This window comes from Prionailurus viverrinus, chromosome A1 (genome assembly GCF_022837055.1).
Source record: "Prionailurus viverrinus isolate Anna chromosome A1, UM_Priviv_1.0, whole genome shotgun sequence".
Classification (NCBI taxonomy): Eukaryota; Metazoa; Chordata; class Mammalia; order Carnivora; family Felidae; genus Prionailurus; species Prionailurus viverrinus.
In genome coordinates this window covers 259,030-278,282 of record NC_062561.1, presented here as the reverse complement: position 1 = coordinate 278,282, position 19,253 = coordinate 259,030, and the positions used below count along the sequence as shown (strand labels likewise).

At 53.2% G+C, this 19,253-nt stretch overlaps 1 protein-coding gene across 2 annotated transcripts; it reads right to left on the bottom strand.

Moving 5' to 3' along the window:
* Positions 1 to 174: 174 nt before the first annotated feature.
* On the bottom strand, positions 175 to 11,544 carry LOC125176873 (multiple epidermal growth factor-like domains protein 6). 2 transcript variants are annotated; one of them, XM_047878785.1, is made up of 12 exons: positions 11,503 to 11,544; positions 10,742 to 10,891; positions 10,060 to 10,163; positions 9,038 to 9,249; positions 8,076 to 8,296; positions 6,895 to 7,041; positions 6,093 to 6,257; positions 5,488 to 5,639; positions 4,989 to 5,157; positions 2,773 to 2,881; positions 426 to 551; positions 175 to 322 (listed from the first exon to the last, which is right to left on the bottom strand). In XM_047878785.1, exons 3-12 carry the CDS (start codon positions 10,159 to 10,161, stop codon positions 268 to 270), a joined length of 1,458 nt encoding a protein of 485 aa, XP_047734741.1. In that variant the 5' UTR covers positions 10,162 to 10,163; positions 10,742 to 10,891; positions 11,503 to 11,544; the 3' UTR covers positions 175 to 267. The 2 variants fall into 2 exon arrangements, with proteins under 2 accessions (XP_047734741.1, XP_047734748.1); XM_047878792.1 differs by lacking the exons at positions 175 to 322; positions 426 to 551 and adding an exon at positions 1,410 to 1,771.
* Between the last annotated feature and the right edge of the window lie 7,709 nt (positions 11,545 to 19,253).

Sequence of the window (19,253 nt, the reverse complement as noted above, 5' to 3'; positions counted from 1 at the left end):
CCTGGACACCAGTAGCCTGGAGGACAAAGGCGGCTTTCAAGGGAGGAGAGACCTGGGGGCAAAAACAGCAGGCATGGCCATGGGACCCCTGATGGCCTCTTATCTCTCCTCCACAGAGGTCTCAGCCTCTGGCCTAGAGGTAGCCTCTCACCTGGGGATACACAGAGGTATCCAGGAGGGCAGGGGAGGCACTCTGCCAGACTCTGTCCTCCTTCTGCAGGCAGATAGGTGTGCTCAGGGCAGGCCTGAGGGGTTCCTGGGCTGGTCTCACTCCCTCCAGGGCAGTAGTGGCCGGCAGGGCAGGGGTGGGTGGCCGGGTCCCCTGGAGAGCAAAGGTTGTGATCACTTTCTGTCCTCTCTTCCTGCCCAGCGGGCCTCCCTCTGCCCTTCTCAGGACCAGTGCACTCCTGGTACAGGTATCTCACCAGCTTTGCACCAGCGCCCAGCAGGGCAAGGCCCACATTCCTCTCGCTGCTTGGCTCCGGGGGCAGCCGCCATGGTGTGAGGTGGACACAAGGTGGGTTCTCCACTGCCCTCTGGGCAGTAAAAACCTGGAGCACATGGGGTCACACCAGATCTTGTGGAAGGCAGGGAGGCTGCTCCACCATGGCAGGTTGGCAACAGCATGTATCCAGGGGTGGCCTGGGGGATTCTACTGGCCCAGGAGTTGAGAGGCCTGGATGCCAGTCCTGGCTCCACATAAGATGTTTTTCAAATCACTAACCATCTGAATTACATTAGGTGCCTATCATATGACATACATATGATGTATGCAATTACATACACATGCATATGCAGATACATATTAGATGTATAACACTGGGGTCCACTACTTTTTATGATTTTTTAAAGTAACCTCTATGACCAACATGGGGCTTGAACTCATGACCCTGAAATCAAGAGTTGCATGCATGCTCTGCTGACTGAGATAGGCAGGTGTGGGTGTCAACTATTTTTAGAATTTGTTTTTGGCTAAAAAAAAAATTCCTTTCCCTGAGTGGGTCTGGTGGTGACAGCTAAGCAACCTTGTTCTCTGCCTCTTTCACACCCCAAGGAAAAGAAATGGGTTGTTACCTGGTGGGCACTGCTTGGCACACAGCTGTCCTTGGGGACACGAGGTCTGAGACTCCCTGGGACCTTGTGTTATCAGTTCGGAGGCCCCAGGGGGGCAGTAATAACCAGCAGGACATTTCCCCCACACCTGTCCACCTCTAACAGTACAGAGAGGGGGAGAAGAGTGAGATCAGGGTAGAAGGGGTGATCCGAGCCCAGTGCCCCAGAACCAGAGGAGACCCAGGCCCTTGTTTCAGACAGTTTCATGCTGACCCAGCGTGTGAAATGCTTCTGACCTCTGCCCCAGGACAACACATGGCTATACCCACGTATATGATAGAAACAGGATGTGATACTTCATTCAGCAACAAAACAGGGCACGAGGGTCAGACCCAGGGGTGCTGGGCCCAGTGCAGGGTTCGAAGAACCTCTGCACGTCCTTCAGGAAAAGATGGATTCCTGGGTGTCTCTTCTCCACTGAGTTTGTGGAGCCCAGTGGATAAAGACGAGGACCCAGGGCTGCGGCAGCAAGACAAGTTCCCCCTGGAGGATCTTTGTGGCCTTGTCACACTCACTGTGGAGTGAGGAGGGAGAAGACTGGCAGGTGTTCTAGCTGCTTCCTGCATTGTCCCCAGTGAGTGCCTGGGGCCTGCCAGGTCCCGAGGCCTGAGCTTTGACAGCCACCAGTCTGATCTCCAACTCTTCAGCAGAGTGCAGGCTAGATCAAAGGACGAACTTCCTGAGTATAGGGAGATGATCCTCCAGAAAGAGCATCTGAGGAACTCTCCACTTTCACTTTTCAGGAGAAAACAATCTGCTCTGAAGCAGGTTCACCTCTGCATGAAATGGAGCAGCTCTTCTTTCAAAAACCCCTCTTTCCAGTCTCAGGAAATTGGGAGTTACAGGTTTTCAGCGAAAGTTGGGAGCTTTCTCTGGATCAGATATCCCCAGTGTGCTTTCCTTTAGTCTGGCTACTCTGGGAGAGTTGGGCCGAGGGCCACTTTGAGAGGCTAGGCCTGTCTCCAAGGCCTCAGGGGAGACTGGGGAACCCTTATCCAGCCCTGGAGGTTGTGAGTCTCTGAATCCCAAGTACAGAGTTCTTCCAGTGGCTTCTCCTGCTACAGGGAGAATGTCCCCATTGCACAAATTACATACATAACAAGTAAGTATAGGACATTCAGGCAGAATTTGGGCATCCTGAGGCCTGCTCTCTGATTATTCTGTTTATGGGTACCATTTATTGTCTTTCTAGCCCTAATGATTATAAAAGCTATTCACATTGTGGAAAATTCAGAGATAGAGGTAAAAGGAAGGATTGTTCATCTTTTCCCCTGAGTGTATGTGTATTACCTACAGGCACATAGAATTTTGCCTATAAGGAAATTCCCCATGTTTTTAGGCAGGACTGAGCAGAGCTATGTTCATTTCATACTGACCCTTGCTCAATTTGAATGTATTTATTATTTTTTAAAGAAAATCTAGGTCTGTGCCCATTGTCCTGGCTCTCTTCACCTAATTGTCGGGTTTGACTCCCTGTTCAGACCTGTGTGGCCAGGTGGGGCTATAGTCTTACAGCTGGCCCTGGCCCCTCACACTTTAACTGCCCCACAAATAGCGTGGGGGCCTTGAGGAAGGCCAGGGGGCCCGGTGGGTCTTTTCACCCAGAGGATAGAATTTGATGGCAGCACAGGAGGTGAATAACCGTGGACTATCACTGACCTGCAGTAGTTACCGGGGGGACAGACGGAGCAGTCACCCTCTTCCTGGAGGCCTGATGCATCTTGGGGAGTGAAGGTCCCTGGAGGACATGGAAGAGGGGACCACGTTCCTGGAGAGGGTAGGGTAGCTGGTGAAGATGGGCAGCTGAGGGCTCAGGTTACATGAGGGTCTGTGGACCCGCCTCCTCCACACCTGGAGAAATTAGTGACTGGGCCCCCCACCTGTCAGTATCCCACAGTCCCCATGGTGTTGAGTTTTTCTCCCTGCTTTCTCAGAGTCTTCAAAGTGCTGAAATGGCTATGACTTTAGTCTCTCTCCCTAGGATTATTGTCCTCTTAAAAAGAGTAACTCCCTAGGGAAGAATTTCCAGATAGCAGTGAAGCTTATTTGAGGGTGAGGGGCTATTAATCTAGCCAATGGGCTCAGGGAGTTGCCTTCTCTGTATCAGACACTGGGCTCTCTGGGACTGAGCTGGAACCAGTCAGTCCATACTAAGTACATCTCTCTTGGGAGCTGCCTTCCCCTCCTAGCCACCACCTCCACAGTGCCTTACTGCCTGGCCTGCTCGGTTGTGGTTCTCTTCTCTCTAACCCGGGTCACCCCCCAACCCCACTACATCAGTGGCCCTTGTAGTGGCCTGGAGGCCATCCTCTGGCTTTGCTGACCTCCACATTTTCTTGTGTATGTGGGCTGTGGTGCTTTGTGTCAGGCGCACCCCAGTATACACCTGGGATGGGAAATAAGAGAAGTCCCCCGGCAGGGAAAAAGTTTGAAGAGAGCAGCTGGATATACTGAAAAAAAATTCCTGACCAACAGAAGTAAGAAGCTGAAAGGTGTGAGTTTACTTAGGGAAGGTTAAAGAGAGTCAGGACTTCAGCAAGATTGGGCTGAGGGTCTGGGTAGCCAGGTGAACAGTGCTTCCCAGAGGGCACCTGTACTTCCTGTGTGTGTGTGTGTGTGTGTGTGTGTGTGACTAATACAACCTGTAATTGTGGGGACAACAGGCCAAGTTCTTTGAACTTGAAATGTTGTAAATATTCTGGGGTAAGAGGTCACTCATTTGAAAGGGGTACATATACCTTTCACAACATAGTCACAAGAAGAACAAAGGTAGGGGTGTCTGGGTGGCTCAGTTGGTTAAGCGTCTGACTCTTGATTTCAGCTCAGGTCATGATCTCATGGTTCATGAGATTGAGCCCTGCATTGGGCTCTGCGCTGACAGTGTGGAGCCTGCTTGGGATCCTCACTCCCATTCTCTCTGCCCCTCCCCTGCTTGTGCTCATTCTTTTTCTCTCTCTCAAAATAAATAAACATTAAATATATATATGAAAGGAAGAACAAATGTATGCATTAACTGTGGATCAAATACTTGCAAAGGTAACATACAACTCCTAAAATTTTCAGGAAGATTTTCCCCAAATTTATGTAAGACATGGCAAAGATTATGAACTTTTGTGGATACATGCTTGTCTGCCAGGCTGCCTGGGGACAACACATGTATGTTTGTATGCATTTGTGTGTGTGAATTTGTATGTGTCTGCATACACTGTGTGTGCATCTGTACATGTGTGCACACATGTGAGTTTGTATGTGTGCACTGTGAGCCTGTGTATGTACACTTGTGCATGAGTGTATATATTCACATGTGCATGCAAACGTTTGGGTGACCATGGGCTAATTCACAGTGTGTTCAGGGTGACTGGACTCAGACTTGAGGAGAGTGAACTCATGGTCACTGGGACATTGCCTTCTGATCTTCAGATTCCACTTCCTGCACCCAACACCACCACAGAACCCTTCTCCATGTGGTGCTCAGGAAGCTGCTCCCAGATTGTTGGCCCAGACCTGGCACAGGTTATGACATCTGTTTGCCATCATCCTGATCCAGGTGCTCACCCTGGGACCCCAGGCTGAGTGTAAGAAAGAGGCAAGACATTGAGCATGGGTGCATCATGCTGAAGAGAAGAAAAGAAATGGGGGGGCGGTCAGGATGGGCATGGGGTAGGAGTGAGGGGAGGATGGAAGTTGTGCAGGTGCTCTTCCCCATTGGCACTCCTAGTGCAATGGCATGCAGTAGGCACTCCACGGAGTTTGAATGAATGGAAGGAAGGAAGGAAGGAAGGAAGGAAGGAAGGAAAGAAGGAAGGAAGATGAGCATTTCGGGGAGAAAGATAAAGGCCTGGGATGCATGGGGACTTGAGGGTTCCTGGGCATACCGGCTGGGCAGTAGGCATGTGCTGGGCAGAGCCTGGGCATTCTGGTGCCGGGATGCGGGCAGTGAAAGCCAGGTGGGCACAGGAGGCAGGAGTCTGAACCTAGGGATGGCTGGTACTCCCCTTGGTGGCACAGGACAGGCCAAGCAGACCCTGGTTGGCAGAAGTGACCCTGGGCATTGGACACAAAATGGCACCTCTGAGAGCCAGGTTGGGTATGGCTGAGTGCTCAGGAAGGGGCTCAGGAAGGTCATGGAGTTATCCTTCATTCTAGGTGGTTCAGGTCATGGTGACTGGAGTGCAGGAAGCCAGGAGGCTGGGTGGGCCAGTTGGAGAAGGAACTGGGGCCTGGAAGATGGGAGTGTTGAGGTCCCTCCTACAAGGCACCAAGAGCTGGCCTAAGGCCCACAGTTGGAGGGCTCCAGCCTGAATCCTGGGTGGGGACCCCTGGTTTCCCAAGCCTTGGGGACTGGGCTCCCTTCTGCAGCTCCTGGGGAAGTACCTGAGGACAGAGGACGGCCATGGGGCTGGAGGTCCTGAGGTCCCAGGGGCATTCAGAGCCAGCCACACAGGAGCTGATAGGAGAGCTAAGGCCCAGGCCAGGGCAGAAGGAGCCAGCTGGGCAGGGCCTGCAGCTCCCCTCGGAGGTGCCACCTGGATAAGGAGGTTGAACTTCATGGGCTCTGTCCCCATGCTGGAATATCAAGTCCTGAAGACAGGACATTTTCCCTGCTTGGCTTGCTGCCACATCCCAGTGCCTAGCACAATATGTGTTGGATGAAGTAGCCACTGATCAAAGCCTCGCTTAGGGCATCTCTGCCTTGGTTGGCCAAAAGAACAACCCTGCATTTTGCAGACAAAGCCCTGCATTGGGCATGGTCTAAAGGGTGGAGGAGTGGACCTTGTCCTGGGTGGGAAGCCCTAACATCCACACTTAGGCACAGGCCTGTCTCCCAGCCTCATGTCCACCCTAGTGGGAGCCCCAGAAACCCTGACAAACAGATGCTTCTCTTGTGCTGTTTGTGTCTATGGTGCTAACACTGGGATTTTGAAGAAGGAGGGGCCCGCAGCTGGGAGGGGGTGGGAAAGTACAAGTCAGATGCTCACCTGGGCTCCTCCTTGTTGTCCCCATCGGGCAGGGCACAGGGTACAGAGTCCCCTGGGGGCAGTAGTGGCCTCGGGGACAGGGTCCATTGAGGGGGAAGGCAGAGTTTCTCTGGGGAGTGGGGCTGGAAGCTCCCCCTTCACAGTAGTAACCAGCTGAGCAGGGTCCTTGGATACAGAAAGACTAGAATTTTAGGGCAGCATCAGAAGCCTTACCAGCTGCCTGTGCTGTGGAAGGCCCTTTTCTTGCCTCCTCCCTGGTCCCTGCCTGCTATCCCAAACCCCAGAGAATCATGGAAATTAAAGGAAGAGGAAGGAAAAGTCAGGGAAACAAGGGATTACTGAGCACCTATGGTGTCCATGGCCCTGAGCTGGTGGCTTCCACTTGGAATCTAGGGTGAGGTGTAGCTATAGGAGATGACAGCTGTGGGCACTTATTGTGCACCAGGCACTGTTCTGAGCTCCTGTTTGTAGGGACCACACTCCCCATAGCAACTGTGGAAGGTGGGTACAGTTATCACCCCATTTTACAGGGGAGGAGACAGAGGTCAGAGGGGTTAAGTGACTTGTCCAAGGTCACACCTGCACTAAGTTCAGAGCTAGAATGAGAACCTGCTCTTGGCCACAAGGCTGAGGACTTTTGGGGGAGAGAGGGAGGAGCAGGGCCCAAGGGAGGAAGTGGCAGGAGGTCACAGCGAGGTAGGCAGCCAGACCCAGACGTATGCTGTGGCCCTGCCAAGAAGTGCACTGCAGGCAGTTCTGCAGTGGGGCTGGGACATAGCTCTTCTGGGTCGCTGGTACTTACCCTCAGTCTGCCCGTTGCCCTCACCAGGGCAGTATCTTCCTGCAGGGCAGGGCTGACAGGCCCTGGGGGAGAGAGCACCTTCCCGTAGGTTCAGGGTTCCCTCCGGGCAGGGAAGAGCAGAGGGTGTCCCTCCTGGGCAATAGTGACCTGTGGGGAAGATATGAGTAAGTGGACACCAAGTGTCCCAACCCCATAGCTACTCCCTGGGCCTTACAACCTCATCATTTATGGCAGAGAAGTGAGGGAAGCCCTGAGAGGGATGCAGAGAGCACAGCTGAAGGACAGGGAAGAGGACGCTGGCCTAGGTGGTGGGGGAAGGCGGGGAGGGTTAGAATCCAGGCTAGGAGGGTGGGGGCTTTAAGGGGTCTGTGCAGGCAGCAGAGGTGTGCCTGTGTGCATGTGTGTGGGCATGCATGTGCATGTGTGCGTGGGGACGTCAGCACTGAGGTTTCTGGAGTCATTACATAGTAAGAATGAGTAATAGGTCTGGTCTGGCTTGATAGGCCTGGGAGAGAGAGTTTCTTGTGTTAGAGAAAGTGGGGTCATGTGCACCTCAAACAACCCCCCAGTATTCCCACTCAAGAAATAGCTGCCCTAGAAGCATTCCAACAGGCAACCTGGTTAAGAGTCTCACAAGAGACATGCTGTAGTCTTCTCTGGGGGCATTTACTCAACTCTTTCAGGGTGGGGTTCTCAAAATCCTCTGGTTTCACTCTGCAGACAGGTGGTGGCTGTCCAAGGACAGCAGCACCTTAGGATCAGGATGGGACTGACCAGAATTTCCAGCCTCTCAGATCTGTGTTCCTCCCTCCATAGAATATGCACACTTACCTTCTGGGCACCCTGGAAACCTGCGGTGATAGGGAGGTATGAATATATGAGGCTGGTCACAGACTGTGTGAGGGAGGCCCTGGCAGTCCTCAGCAACCTTCACCTTGTGTCCTCCTTATGCAGCATAATTAGCCCCATTTTATAAGTCAGAGACTGTTCTGGCAGTCTCTGACTGCCAGGGAGGGCTGAGGTTTTGCCATTGAGCATTCAGTGCCAGGACAGAGTCAAGCTTTGGGAGCCGGGGGCGCCAACTACAGTGAACCCTGAGGTGCGCTGTCCATTGCAGTCATGTCCAATGTCGCTCTACCCCTGAGAGTGATGGAAGAGGCTGATCTGAGGGCATTCGTTACCTTTGGGGCAGGTGGTGGGCTCCACGGTAGCAACATTTTGGCAGTAGGTGCCTCCTGGGCAAGGCAGGCAGGTGTCAGCCCCAGGCAATGGGCTGAAGGTGCCAGGTTCACAGGGCTGCTCGCTGTGAGCCCCTGAGGGACAGTGGAAGCCAGGAGGACATCTGTATCCGTGGGTTCCATCAGAAGGTGAGGGCACAGCACTGCCTCCCAGGCAGATATACCTGAGGAAATGAAGAATTGTGGCTGAACCATTTCTAGCATGATGATGGGGTCCTGGCCAAGCAAAAGGTGAGAGAAAGGGGTAGCCTTCGGAGCCCCAGGCTATCAGAGTTGTGCTGAGGACAAGCTCAGTATGGCCACAGCCAAGTGTCATCCCTGGGATGGAAGGAGGTCCTCTAGTCCTCAACTCTAAAACATGTCTCTGCCCCTGTGATAGGAAACTATACAGTAGGGGCTCAGGCACAGTTCTGGGAAGGGTCAGACATTTTCCAGGATAAACATGGCTTCCCTCTCCAAGATTTTTCTGTCCTGTGAACCGATGGAACAGGACTTCCTTCTTACTGGTGGCCAGTCTCCAGCCCTTTCAACAGTGAGGAGAAAATGTACCTGTCAGGAATCTCAGATACAGGTTGGCCATTGGCCAATGAGGAAAAGACCAAGGCCTGGTAGTGGAGGGTGTGGAGGCTGCCCTGAGACTTAGTGGGACCATAGGGCTGTCCTGGCACACTGGCATTCCTTGGATCTTGGAAGGTCAGTGCTGGGAGGGTGGGATCAGTTCAGTCCTATATCAAAGGGACAACACATCAGAGGCCTACATCCTAGGCGACAGTTACCCTGGCTCAGGCTCCTTACAGGGACTGGGGAGAGACCATGGGATCTGTAACTTGGGGCCCTATCAGGCCTGACCTAGGGACCCTCCTTCTTCTTTGCACCTGAGGAGTTCAGGGTCAGGGCCCCCTCACCCTGCATCGCAGAGTTCTGCCTCTGGGACATGGGAGAGCCCAGGGTTGCTGCAGTAGTGCCCTGGAGGACACGGCTGGCACTGGTCCTCGCTGGCCAGGCCTGGGGCAGAGGAGTAAGACCCAGGCAGGCATGGCATTGGGGAGCCTGTTCCCCTGGGGCAGAAGAAGCCAGGAGGGCAGATATCATTCCCAGAAAGTCCTGGGGCCTCCACCTGTCAGTCAGAGAGAAGGAAGAAAGGCCTTTATATTAGAGCTGTGGTCTCAGGTTGCAAACACCTCTGCTGGCACCTGGGGGTGGGGAGACCTCAAATAAGAGCATTACATGCAAAATCATCCCATTACTATGTGCTTCCAACTGTGTCAGTCAAAGGCCTATGGAGGATGAACTAGGAGGTCTGGGAAGTGTCTCTTACTTCCTAAATATAGTATTGACCTCCTCCCCCTCTCTTCCTCATTCCCTGACCTTGTCTCTTCTCTGTGGCATCAATGTAGGATTGGGGCAGTCTATGTTCTAAAATGGAAGTTAGGGCAAGGAGCAGGTATGTCCAAGGTCACAACACAAGTCAGTAGCAAAACGAGAATCAGAGACAATCAGCTAACACACCAATACACATCTGTCCATCTGTCTGTCCAACATGAGTCCATGAGTCCATCCACACAACTGATTCTCCACTACCCTGCTCTACACTATAATGATCTAATATACTGATGGTCACCTTCTCACCATGTGGCTTTGAGAACATCCATTACTCCACATGCTTCTCCGTTTCTTCATGTCTAAAGTGGGGTAACCCTGGGGTTTCCCACAGGGCTATTGCGAGGACTGCTGAGTCAATGTGCATGTGACACATGAACATTGCCCAGTACCAACTAAAGGCTCTATTTATGTTACTGCTATTATTGTCACATGCCATCAAACCCAAGATGTCACACAAGAAGGCAAATGCTTTAAAAGAAAAAAAGTCACTGTTCAGGGTGGACTCAAGACACATGTCTGGGGGCACGTGCCTAGTGTTACATACCTTGTGTTTGAGGGGGGTGGGAGACACCGCACCTCCTGTGCAGTAGTGGGCTGAATGGCAGAGCCCTGATGGCTGGGACAGCCCTTCTGATGAGCAGAACATCCCTATAAGAAGCAGACCCAAGGGGCAGGTGACAGAAGGACCCCTCCCACCTCCCTCTGGCTCTGGCACCAGCCCTGCCTCTCTTAGGCTATGCCCCACATGCTCCTCCCCTCCCCAGGCTCTCAGACTAGCACAGGGTGTTGGCATGATGGCCAGGCAGAGTCACGAGTGAGGGGCAGAATGAGCTAGAGACACATGGAGCTGCCTTGCCCAGGGCAGTGCTTTTTTCCAGCCATACCTGGTCTCTGAAGAAAACATGGGGGTTGGTCTCACCCTGAGCCCTAGAGGTACATGTGGGGTAGGCTGGAGCACAGGCTATGAAGAGGCCTGGAGAATCCAAAGGATGGTGGGGACTGTGGGCCTACAGGAGATCAATGGGGCTCTGACCCATGCTTGGACTTGACTTTGCTTACCTTGACCCAGCTGTTAGGCATATAAGGGGCTGCCATGGGCAATATGGGCACAGGGGACCAAGGCACATTCCCTAATGGATTTGTTTGCCTGCCCTCCTTCTACTTTTCCTTATTCTCTCCTCAGACCTTTAGGCTTTCTAATGGCTCATTGTCCAGAGTCCACAAACCTGCTGGGCACAGCTCACAGTCCAGTTCTGCACTGGCCCCTCGCCTGGGCCCGAATGTCCCCCGAGGGCATGGGTGGGCAGTGGCTGAGTGGGAGCCAGGGGGACAGAAGTAGCCCTGGAGGCACAGGCTGGGGCCACCGGCTGTGAGACCTAGGGTGCAATGGCAGGGTCAGCCTGAGCTTGCAGTAAGAGCCCTACCTTCTGAGCATCCTGGTCAGAGACTTGGGACCCCCTCCCCCCAGCTCCAAGGCTGCCCTGGCCCAGCTCCTCAGTCAAGGTGCTTTATTCTTTGTCTAATTCCCGGGCATATTGGGTGGGAGAGGGACCCTCAACGGCTGTCCATCTGTCATCGTGGCAGAAGGTGTATTGCCCAAGAAACCTCTGTAGCCTTGTGAGATCTCTAGCCTTGAGGCTGACTCTTGAGCATAAAACTCCGTTTCTCTATAAGGTGGCACTTGCCCATGCTGGGCACACTAGGTCCGCTACCCATGCAGTGGTCTGAAGACTCCACTTCTTTGCTCCTGGGCTCTGCTGGGTCAGTAGCCACCTGTGTATCTCTAAATAGGAACAAGACCATATCATGATCTTGAGTGTGGACACCGAGTCAGGCCACAGCCAACTAGATCCTAGGGTCCTAGACCTCAGATTTTTCTGTCCTGCATGTAGTGCCTACCATCCTGAGCTGGGCACTGGACATCCTGGTGAGTCACCATGCAATCCCTCCTCCCAGCTTAAGTCCCTAACTTGTCTTTACCTCATACCTGGACTGTTTCAGGGTCCCCTTCCCTCCGCTTTGCTGCCAGTTGTCATAGGCTGCATGTGGATCATAACACTATGACTATGACAACCAAGATTCTGGCATAAGAACTCCTGAGATACATTCTAAAGCCAAACCTAAATGAATGCATAAGGAAGGATACCAGGGGTCTCTTGTATGGAGCCAATTTACTGTGCCACCTCAGGTTAGTCCCTCTCCTCTCTCTTGAACAAGGGAGGGGACCTCCTGCTCATCAGGCATCACTCCTACAGGGGCTCAAACTACTGGAACCTTGCCCTGGGACCCAGCACCATATGGGGACCTTGTGTTCATCAGCTCACCTGTGCCTGATGCTTCACAGTAGAATCCTGCAGGGCAGGGCTCACAAGACCCCTTGGCCTCCTGGGGCTGGAATGTTCCATTCTCACAGGCCCTTGGCTGGGGAGATCCCTCTGGACAGTAGAAGCCACGGGGACACCGGAAAGAGGTAGGGGTAGCTGAGGTCTGGCCAGGAGGACAGTAATAACCTGCTGAGCATGGCCCATCTGGGAAGGGTTTCCCGGATCCTATGGAGAGGGGGTGGAGGTAGGCTGAGTCTATGACAGTGAGCCTGGCTTCAAATGAGAAGGAAAGGGAAAAAAGGGACCTGGAAGAGTGCCTGGAACTGTGCCTAAGCTGGGAAGTGTGGTGTGTCCTGAAGTTCAAGGTACCAGGCTTTGCAGCCAGACTCTGCATCCCCTCCCAGCTCTGCTGCTCACTCCCTGTGCAGGAGGCCACTTTCAACTCAGGTTTGTCATCTGTAAAATGGCATCTCTATTGTGACGATAAATGAGCTTAAAAGGCCTGTCTGGTCACATGCCATAGGATCATATAGAGCCAAAATGAATGAGTGCTCACTTAGGAACCTAGAAATACAGGCCCTGCTGTGGTAGTTGGAGATGTGCAGGGCTTTGCCACCCTGGCTGCAGGTGATGGGCCAATGCCTCACACCCCTAGTCTTACTCTGGTGTGACACACCCATGCTCCTTTGGGGATCCCCAGGGGACCATCTGTGGGAATCCACACCTCCCTTCTTCTGCTTCTTAGTACCGTGCACTATTCTGTTTACTGCCCTACTGTATCTAGTTCTAGATGATCTATACATAAATGGAGTAGTCAGCTAAAACTGACAAATGCACACCATACTGTCTTCCTCCTCTGTGCAACATGGATACTGCTATGTCTACTCTCTCATCCTCAGGCTCAGTCCTGGCAGGGTCTCCCTGAAGTCCTGCCCCCTGCTGCTCTGGACGGAAACCCCTGACTCCTGAACAGGGCCATTACCTTCAAAGCCCATAGCAAGCACTCCATGAAGCCTCCACCCCTGTGGGATCGATGTCCCTCTCCTGCCCAGGACATCCAGAACATCTTGTCTGCCAGAAATCAGCATGCTTGGGCTGTAACATTCATGTTCTTGTCTCTTTCCATCCCTAGCCCACTGTGAATTCTTAGGGGTCAGAACCAGGTCGCCTTTGCCTTCCTATCCCATACCCATGTTCAGGCCTCAGGTAGCATCCCCTATATAGGGCCACAGGTCATATGTGATGGGAGGGGACCTAGGATGTCACCTTCAGACAGGTTAAGTGCCTCTGGGACAAATGGATCACAAAAGGACCCCTCAGAATCTCAGAGAGATGGCTCTTGTCACCTGAATCTGAACAGAATTGTCCTGCAGGACAAGGTCTACAATCCGTAGCACTGCGTGCACCAGGCCACTCTCGGAAGGTTCCCCTTGGACATGGGTGCTGGGTGGGGGTCCAGGTACCCAAAGGGCAATAGTAGCCAGCAGGACAGTCCATTGGCCAAATAGGCCTGGCGCCTGGCCTCTGAATCCCAAAGGAACAGAACCTGCGGAAACAGCCAGTAGGTGGTCAAGAATGAAGGAGTCAGGGCTTTCTACATCCCTAGGTTTTCTAGGCATTGAGGATCCTCTAGAGGAAGAAAGCTCCTGGAGCATGATGGATTTGGGCAGAAGTGAACCCCCCCAGGACCATCTGAGGTCAGAGGAAATGAGCATCAAGGAGGACAATGGCCTCCTGTCCTATGAGTCTTGTATACAAAGTCTGCAGCCCTCCAAAGCCCCTGCATTGGCGTTAGGGCTTTATTTACACTGGGTTCTGCAAGGTAAGGGTGCATGCAGTGCCCATGGTCACTGGTCCCTGAAACATGTATGAACCCCTCTACTCTCAGAGAGGGCAGGAAAGGTCAGGTGTCAACCAGATAAAGGAGGAACCCTAGTCCCGGCAACAGCTCCTCACTTTCCAGCAGGGCATGTCTTGCAGAGACTCTGTCCAGGTTCATCCTGATACTGCCCTGGGGGGCAGAGCTGGGGCTCCAGGCTGCCTGGGGGGCATGAGTGCCCAGTGGGGCAGAGAGTGCCTAGAAAATCCATGGGAGACAATCATTCCCTCTTGGGAGACTCCACATCTCCTTCCAGCCAGAGCCCAGAATGATTCTTACTCCCTCCATGTGAGTGTGGCTGAGTGGATGGGGCATGTGATTCATGGTACTTATGATGTACGACACTCTCAGGCCTGGCTTCTTATACCTTGGTCCTATATATGCCTAAAGGGGAGGGTCCAGCTGAAAACCAGCCCTGTGTGGAAGGCCTGTAGGAACCTCCTGGTGGTCCCTTGGTGGGAAGGAACCAGGTCTACAGTGACGGGACTGAGAGGGGTAGAAAGACAGTGCTCTCCACAGGATGGGAGTTAGAACTGGGAACCTCACAAGGTACCTGAGGTAGCCCCAGGCTTCCAGGTCAGAGCATCTCTCACTGAAGTTGTTTCCAGGGGTCCTTGTCCTGTCAGATGTTTCTTAAAACATGGGCTCTTTGGACATGTGAGTTTGGGAAATGCTGTGTCAAATGCAGTGTCCTCCAGAGAACAGAGGCCCTAGAAGACAGAACTGTGCAGGCTCTGCTAAGGAGAGCTCTAATGCATCCTTGTCCTAGGGGTCTGACCTTCTCCCTCTTCTCTGCTGGACCCCAGGTAGTACATGAGGGGTGAAGGCCCTTCCTTTGCTCTCACTAGAGTGTCTTATATAGCTCTAGAGTATTTTTATTCCCTCCCCCAAAGCACAGGATTATCCATCTTTGATTGATTTTTTAAAAAGTCTTGTTTCTTCCTTTTCTTATCACTCATCCCAAGTGTCTCCCTTCTCCCTTTCTGTGCTCTGGGTGCATGAGGAGTCTTGCTAACACCTGGTGTCATCAGGTCCTTCCATGGCAGGTTCCAGGTCACAAGGGCCTGTCTCACTGCATTTGGGCCACAGGAGCCTGAGACCACAGGCATGTCTCCTAAGCCAGCCCACTGAGGGTCCCATAACATCCTCCCCCCTTACCCAAATGGTGAGGAGGCTGCACCCTTACCTGGACTATGCCCAGAGACAGAGGCCCTGGGGCAGAACCAGCCTCCTTCGCATGGGGCTTCTGGGAAGCTCAGGCCGGCTCTGGAGCAGAACCAGCCAGCTGGGCACGGCTGGCAGTCCTCCCGTGACATGGCCCCAGGGATGGGCAGGAGAGAGCCTGCAGGTATATACTCCATGACTACCACCAGGGGGCCTCTTTCCCACATGGAGACTCAAGGTGGCGCCTCTCAAACCGAGTGGTGATCCTGCTCTGCCTGCTAGGCCTCACAGACCAGTGGCTGAAGGGCTCCCCAGCCTCCTGGGCTGCCTCATCTCCTGGAGGTCTGAGCCCTGACAGCTGAGGTTCATCTCATCCCCCCATCTGTGCTGCAAGGCATCACTCACTTCTTGTTGTGCCTCTGCCATACACGCTTCCATGTTCAAGTCTCCCCCAGCGAGCCAAGGTCCAAGCTCTTAACCACCTCATTCATCATTCTACCCCCAAGTCCCATGCTATGTGCATTCAGGATGGACATTGCTCTTTGAGTATAGTTTAGGGGTTTCTTCTGTGCCCTTCCCAAGATGTCTCCCCAAGGCTGGACCCTCATTCCTTCCCCCTTTCAAGGGTCCAGAGCAGACCTGTGCACTGCTGGATACCAACCCCACCCCATCGGTAACTCACCTGGGGGGCATGGAGTGGGCTTGGGGCTACCCTTGGGACAAAAGTGGCCTGGTGGACAGAGGTCTCCTGTGATCCCATCAGTGGGATTTGGGACAGCCGCTGCCTGAGTACAGTGGAACCCTGCACTACAAGGCCCAGACACGGCCACTAGCCCAGGTAGGAGGCAGTAGGAACCTGTAGGAGAGAGGGAAAGACAGGACGCTCAGGCATGGGGAGAAGAGGGATTGGGGTACCTCCACCCCAGCCAGCAAATGTGGGCTGACCTAGTGTGCACCATGGGCTATGGCCAAAGCATCCCCATCTGAGACAGGCCTGAGTCCTGCCCTCACTGGTCAGGGAGGATGTGGCCTAACATGGTAGGATTGGGGATATGTACCTGTCCCCTTACCTGGTTCACAGGGTGTGCAGTCTGACTGCTGGGCACCCCCTCTCTGTGGCTTGTAGGTGCCTCTGGGGCAGGGGAATTGAGAAGCAAAGGATGTGGAGGCAGGGCAGTAATGGCCAGCTGGACACTTGTTTCCCACCACCGAGGAGGTGTTTGCCGGGCAGAAGAAACTACAGAAAAGACAAGTGGGGATGAGGGGGCTCACAGGGCTGGGAAGCCCCAGCTTCGTGACGTGGGGCAGAGATGGCTGCCTGGGCTGGCCTTCCATCACTGGCCTCAGGAGTTATTGCCCACCTGGCGATATCATAGCTCTATTACAGCTAAGGCACAGGGGGCTGGGCGGGGGGTCGGGTGGGACTTAAATGGCTTAAATTGCAGCAAAAAAGACCTAGGTTTGAAATTAGGAATGACTCAGTGATACCCAATAAAGAGATCAAGAGTTATAAAGAAAGGTGACTAGAAGGTGTGGAAGTTCTTCAGTGACTTCTTGAAGTCACAGAAAACTCAGGTTGAAAGAGATCTTAGCTAGCATCTGGTCCAGCCACCTTCTGTAGCAGGAATGCAAACTCTGCCCAACTGGACACGTGAGACCCTAGGACGGCCTCTTAGCACTCACCCCTCAGGACAAGACTCACAGTGGCCCTGCGAGGCCAGGCTGTTGTAGGTGCCTGCTGGGCATGGCCTCGGAGTAACAGTGCCTGGGGGGCAAAAGTGCCCTGAAAGGGAAACAGATCCAACAGGTCAGGGCCACAGGAAACCCCATCCTAAGCCCAGTTCCTGCAGAGCCCAGGGGACTGTTGGCCCCTGTCTGAGTGGCAGCCTTGGAGCTTGCTCCCTTCCCATCTCCCTAGGTTCCTCTTCAGACCAGTCCCCAGGGGGTACCTGCAGGGCAAGGGCCACCGGTCCCGTCTTCCAGGGAGCCATTGGGTACGATGGCTCCATGGCGGCAGAAGAAGCCTGTGCTGCAGGGCCCAGAAGGGCTGGTGAGGCCTGCAGAGCCGCAGTAGTGGCCAGGCGGGCACGGGGAGCAGGCAGCCTATGGGAGATGTCCCCACTAAGATGCCAACTCCCAGCTCCGGCCAAGGCAGGGAGGCAGAGACCACACCAGAAGGCCTTAAAGGGGCTTCAGGTCAGAGAACATCTTGTCTTGGTTCACCTTCCTTCATCTACAGCACCCCTGATAGGACCTTGCTCCATTCTGCTTGCACATTCTCCAGGTGGGGCACAAACTCCCTATGATAGTCAAGGCTTAACACTCCAAAACTACTCCATCAGCATGTTGTTCTGCTTGCTTTCTTTTTTTCCTCTTTACTTCCATGTTCTTTTGTAGTTTGACCAATAACAACAGGAGAAGCCTGTTCTTCTGATCTACCTTCAGGGAAGACCTCTCTGCTCGTTTGAGTGAGGAGGACCAAGCACTCTAGAGAGCTGGCATTCCTGGACCTTTTGACAAGCCAGGAATATTTCTCTAACAACAGGAGGGTCTTTGAATGGTGAACTACAAACCACAATTTGGAGTGGCTTGTGAAGAGAGCCAGATATTAAAATTACTTTTGGAACCTAGCAATTAAAATAGAATTTTGTGCATCCCATGGTGGTGTTTTATAAGTTATATATTAATATGTATTATAAGGTAATGTCTCATGTCACTCCTCTGCTCAAACCCTACTTTGGCCTCTATCTCCCTCAGGTAGCAGTCCTCAAGGTGAGCACCAGGTGCTGTATAGCTGGCCTCTCACTCCCTCTCTGACCTCCCTCCTTGTGCTCCCTGCAACCCCCAACATGCACCTGCCACAAGGGGGTTGCTGCTGCCTCTGAGGTTCCTAAGTCAGCTTGTACAGTCATTCATGCAGCCAACAAGTACGTGCTGGGAGCCAGCTATGGGCCAGGCACTATTCCAACTATAGAGTAGTGAGCAAAAGACAAAACTCCCTAGCTTTGTGGTGCTTATATTTTGGTGGGGAATATAGAAAATAAACAAGGCCAGTAAGTAAAATGCTATGGTAGAGTAAGATATGTGGTAAGGAGGGCCAGGGAAGATCTCCCTGGGAAAACGACTTTCGCGTACAGACCTGAAGGATGGAGGAGACGGCCAGGTGCCCTGTTCTCCAGTCCCCATGACAACCTTGACCTCAAGGTTTGGCTAGATCCAAACAGTGCTCTTCCCATACCGAGCCTCTTCCCAGGCTGGAGTTTCCCTACCTCTGAGCTGAGCTTGATCCGTGTGCTGAAGGTGCCAGGTGGGCAGGGCTGGGGTATGGCTGAACCCCTGGGGCAGTAGTGTCCCTGAGGACATGGGCCAGCCTCCTCTGGAACCAAGAAACAAGTAAGCCTGACCCCTGGGAAGTGGTGAGGAGCAGGTACTCCAAACAACTCCTTCTGCATTGCTGGTATAGGCTCTGGGCCCTGGAATTGGGCTGTGGGTGCCGCACCCCCACTGGTCACACCCTCTGCACCTGGTTATTCCACCATAGCCCCATGCTGCTGTTACAAAAGGGAAGAGATCGGGGGAAACTTGTCCTGACATGGGATGGTGGCATCTGGAAGGGGCTCTTAAAGGAAGCAGGGCATCTGAGGGAGGCAGGGCCTCTCTGGAAGGTTCAAGCCCTGGGGTCTAGGGGTGGACAGACAGCATTTGAGACTGAGGCAGGGTTTCCATCACCCATTCCAGCTCTTACTGTAGAGGCCTTTGCAGACCTTCTCATGCTGATTGGTATTTTAACATTTTTTCCTAGTTTCTGGAGGTGCTTATCTGTGTCTTCTCTCCTCTCCCTCAACCCACATGGGCCCTGCTCCAAGAGGCCTGCCACCAGGGCTGCCTGCTGACTGAAGATGGAAACCAGCTAGTTCTGGGCTGTTGCTGAGTAGACAGGGGTGTTGTAGCTGGAGGATCAGGAGCTGGTGGGATGAGCTGTGCATCAATGTCCTCACCAGAGTCTAGGCCTCCATAAGAATGTGTGACTTTTAGGCCCAAGGGCAGCTGCAGAGTGATACAAAGCTAGACCGGGGTCAGTGGGCCTAAGCACTCAAGTTGGCTACTGACTGTGTGCCCTTAGGCAAAGCAGACCGTTTTTCTGAGCCTCACTTTCCCTTCTGCCAGAGATAGGGATTGGACTGAATCATGGGATTTTGCCCTATGGTCCCTGGATTCCAAAGAAGACTTGAGCCCCAAAAGATCAAAACCACTGGAACAATCCCTCAGCTATACAATGAGAACCACTTGGGAGGATTAACATATTGACCATGCCTGGGATGGGCCCCACCCCCAATATTCAGATTTGATGACCTGGCTCTCCCCCAACCT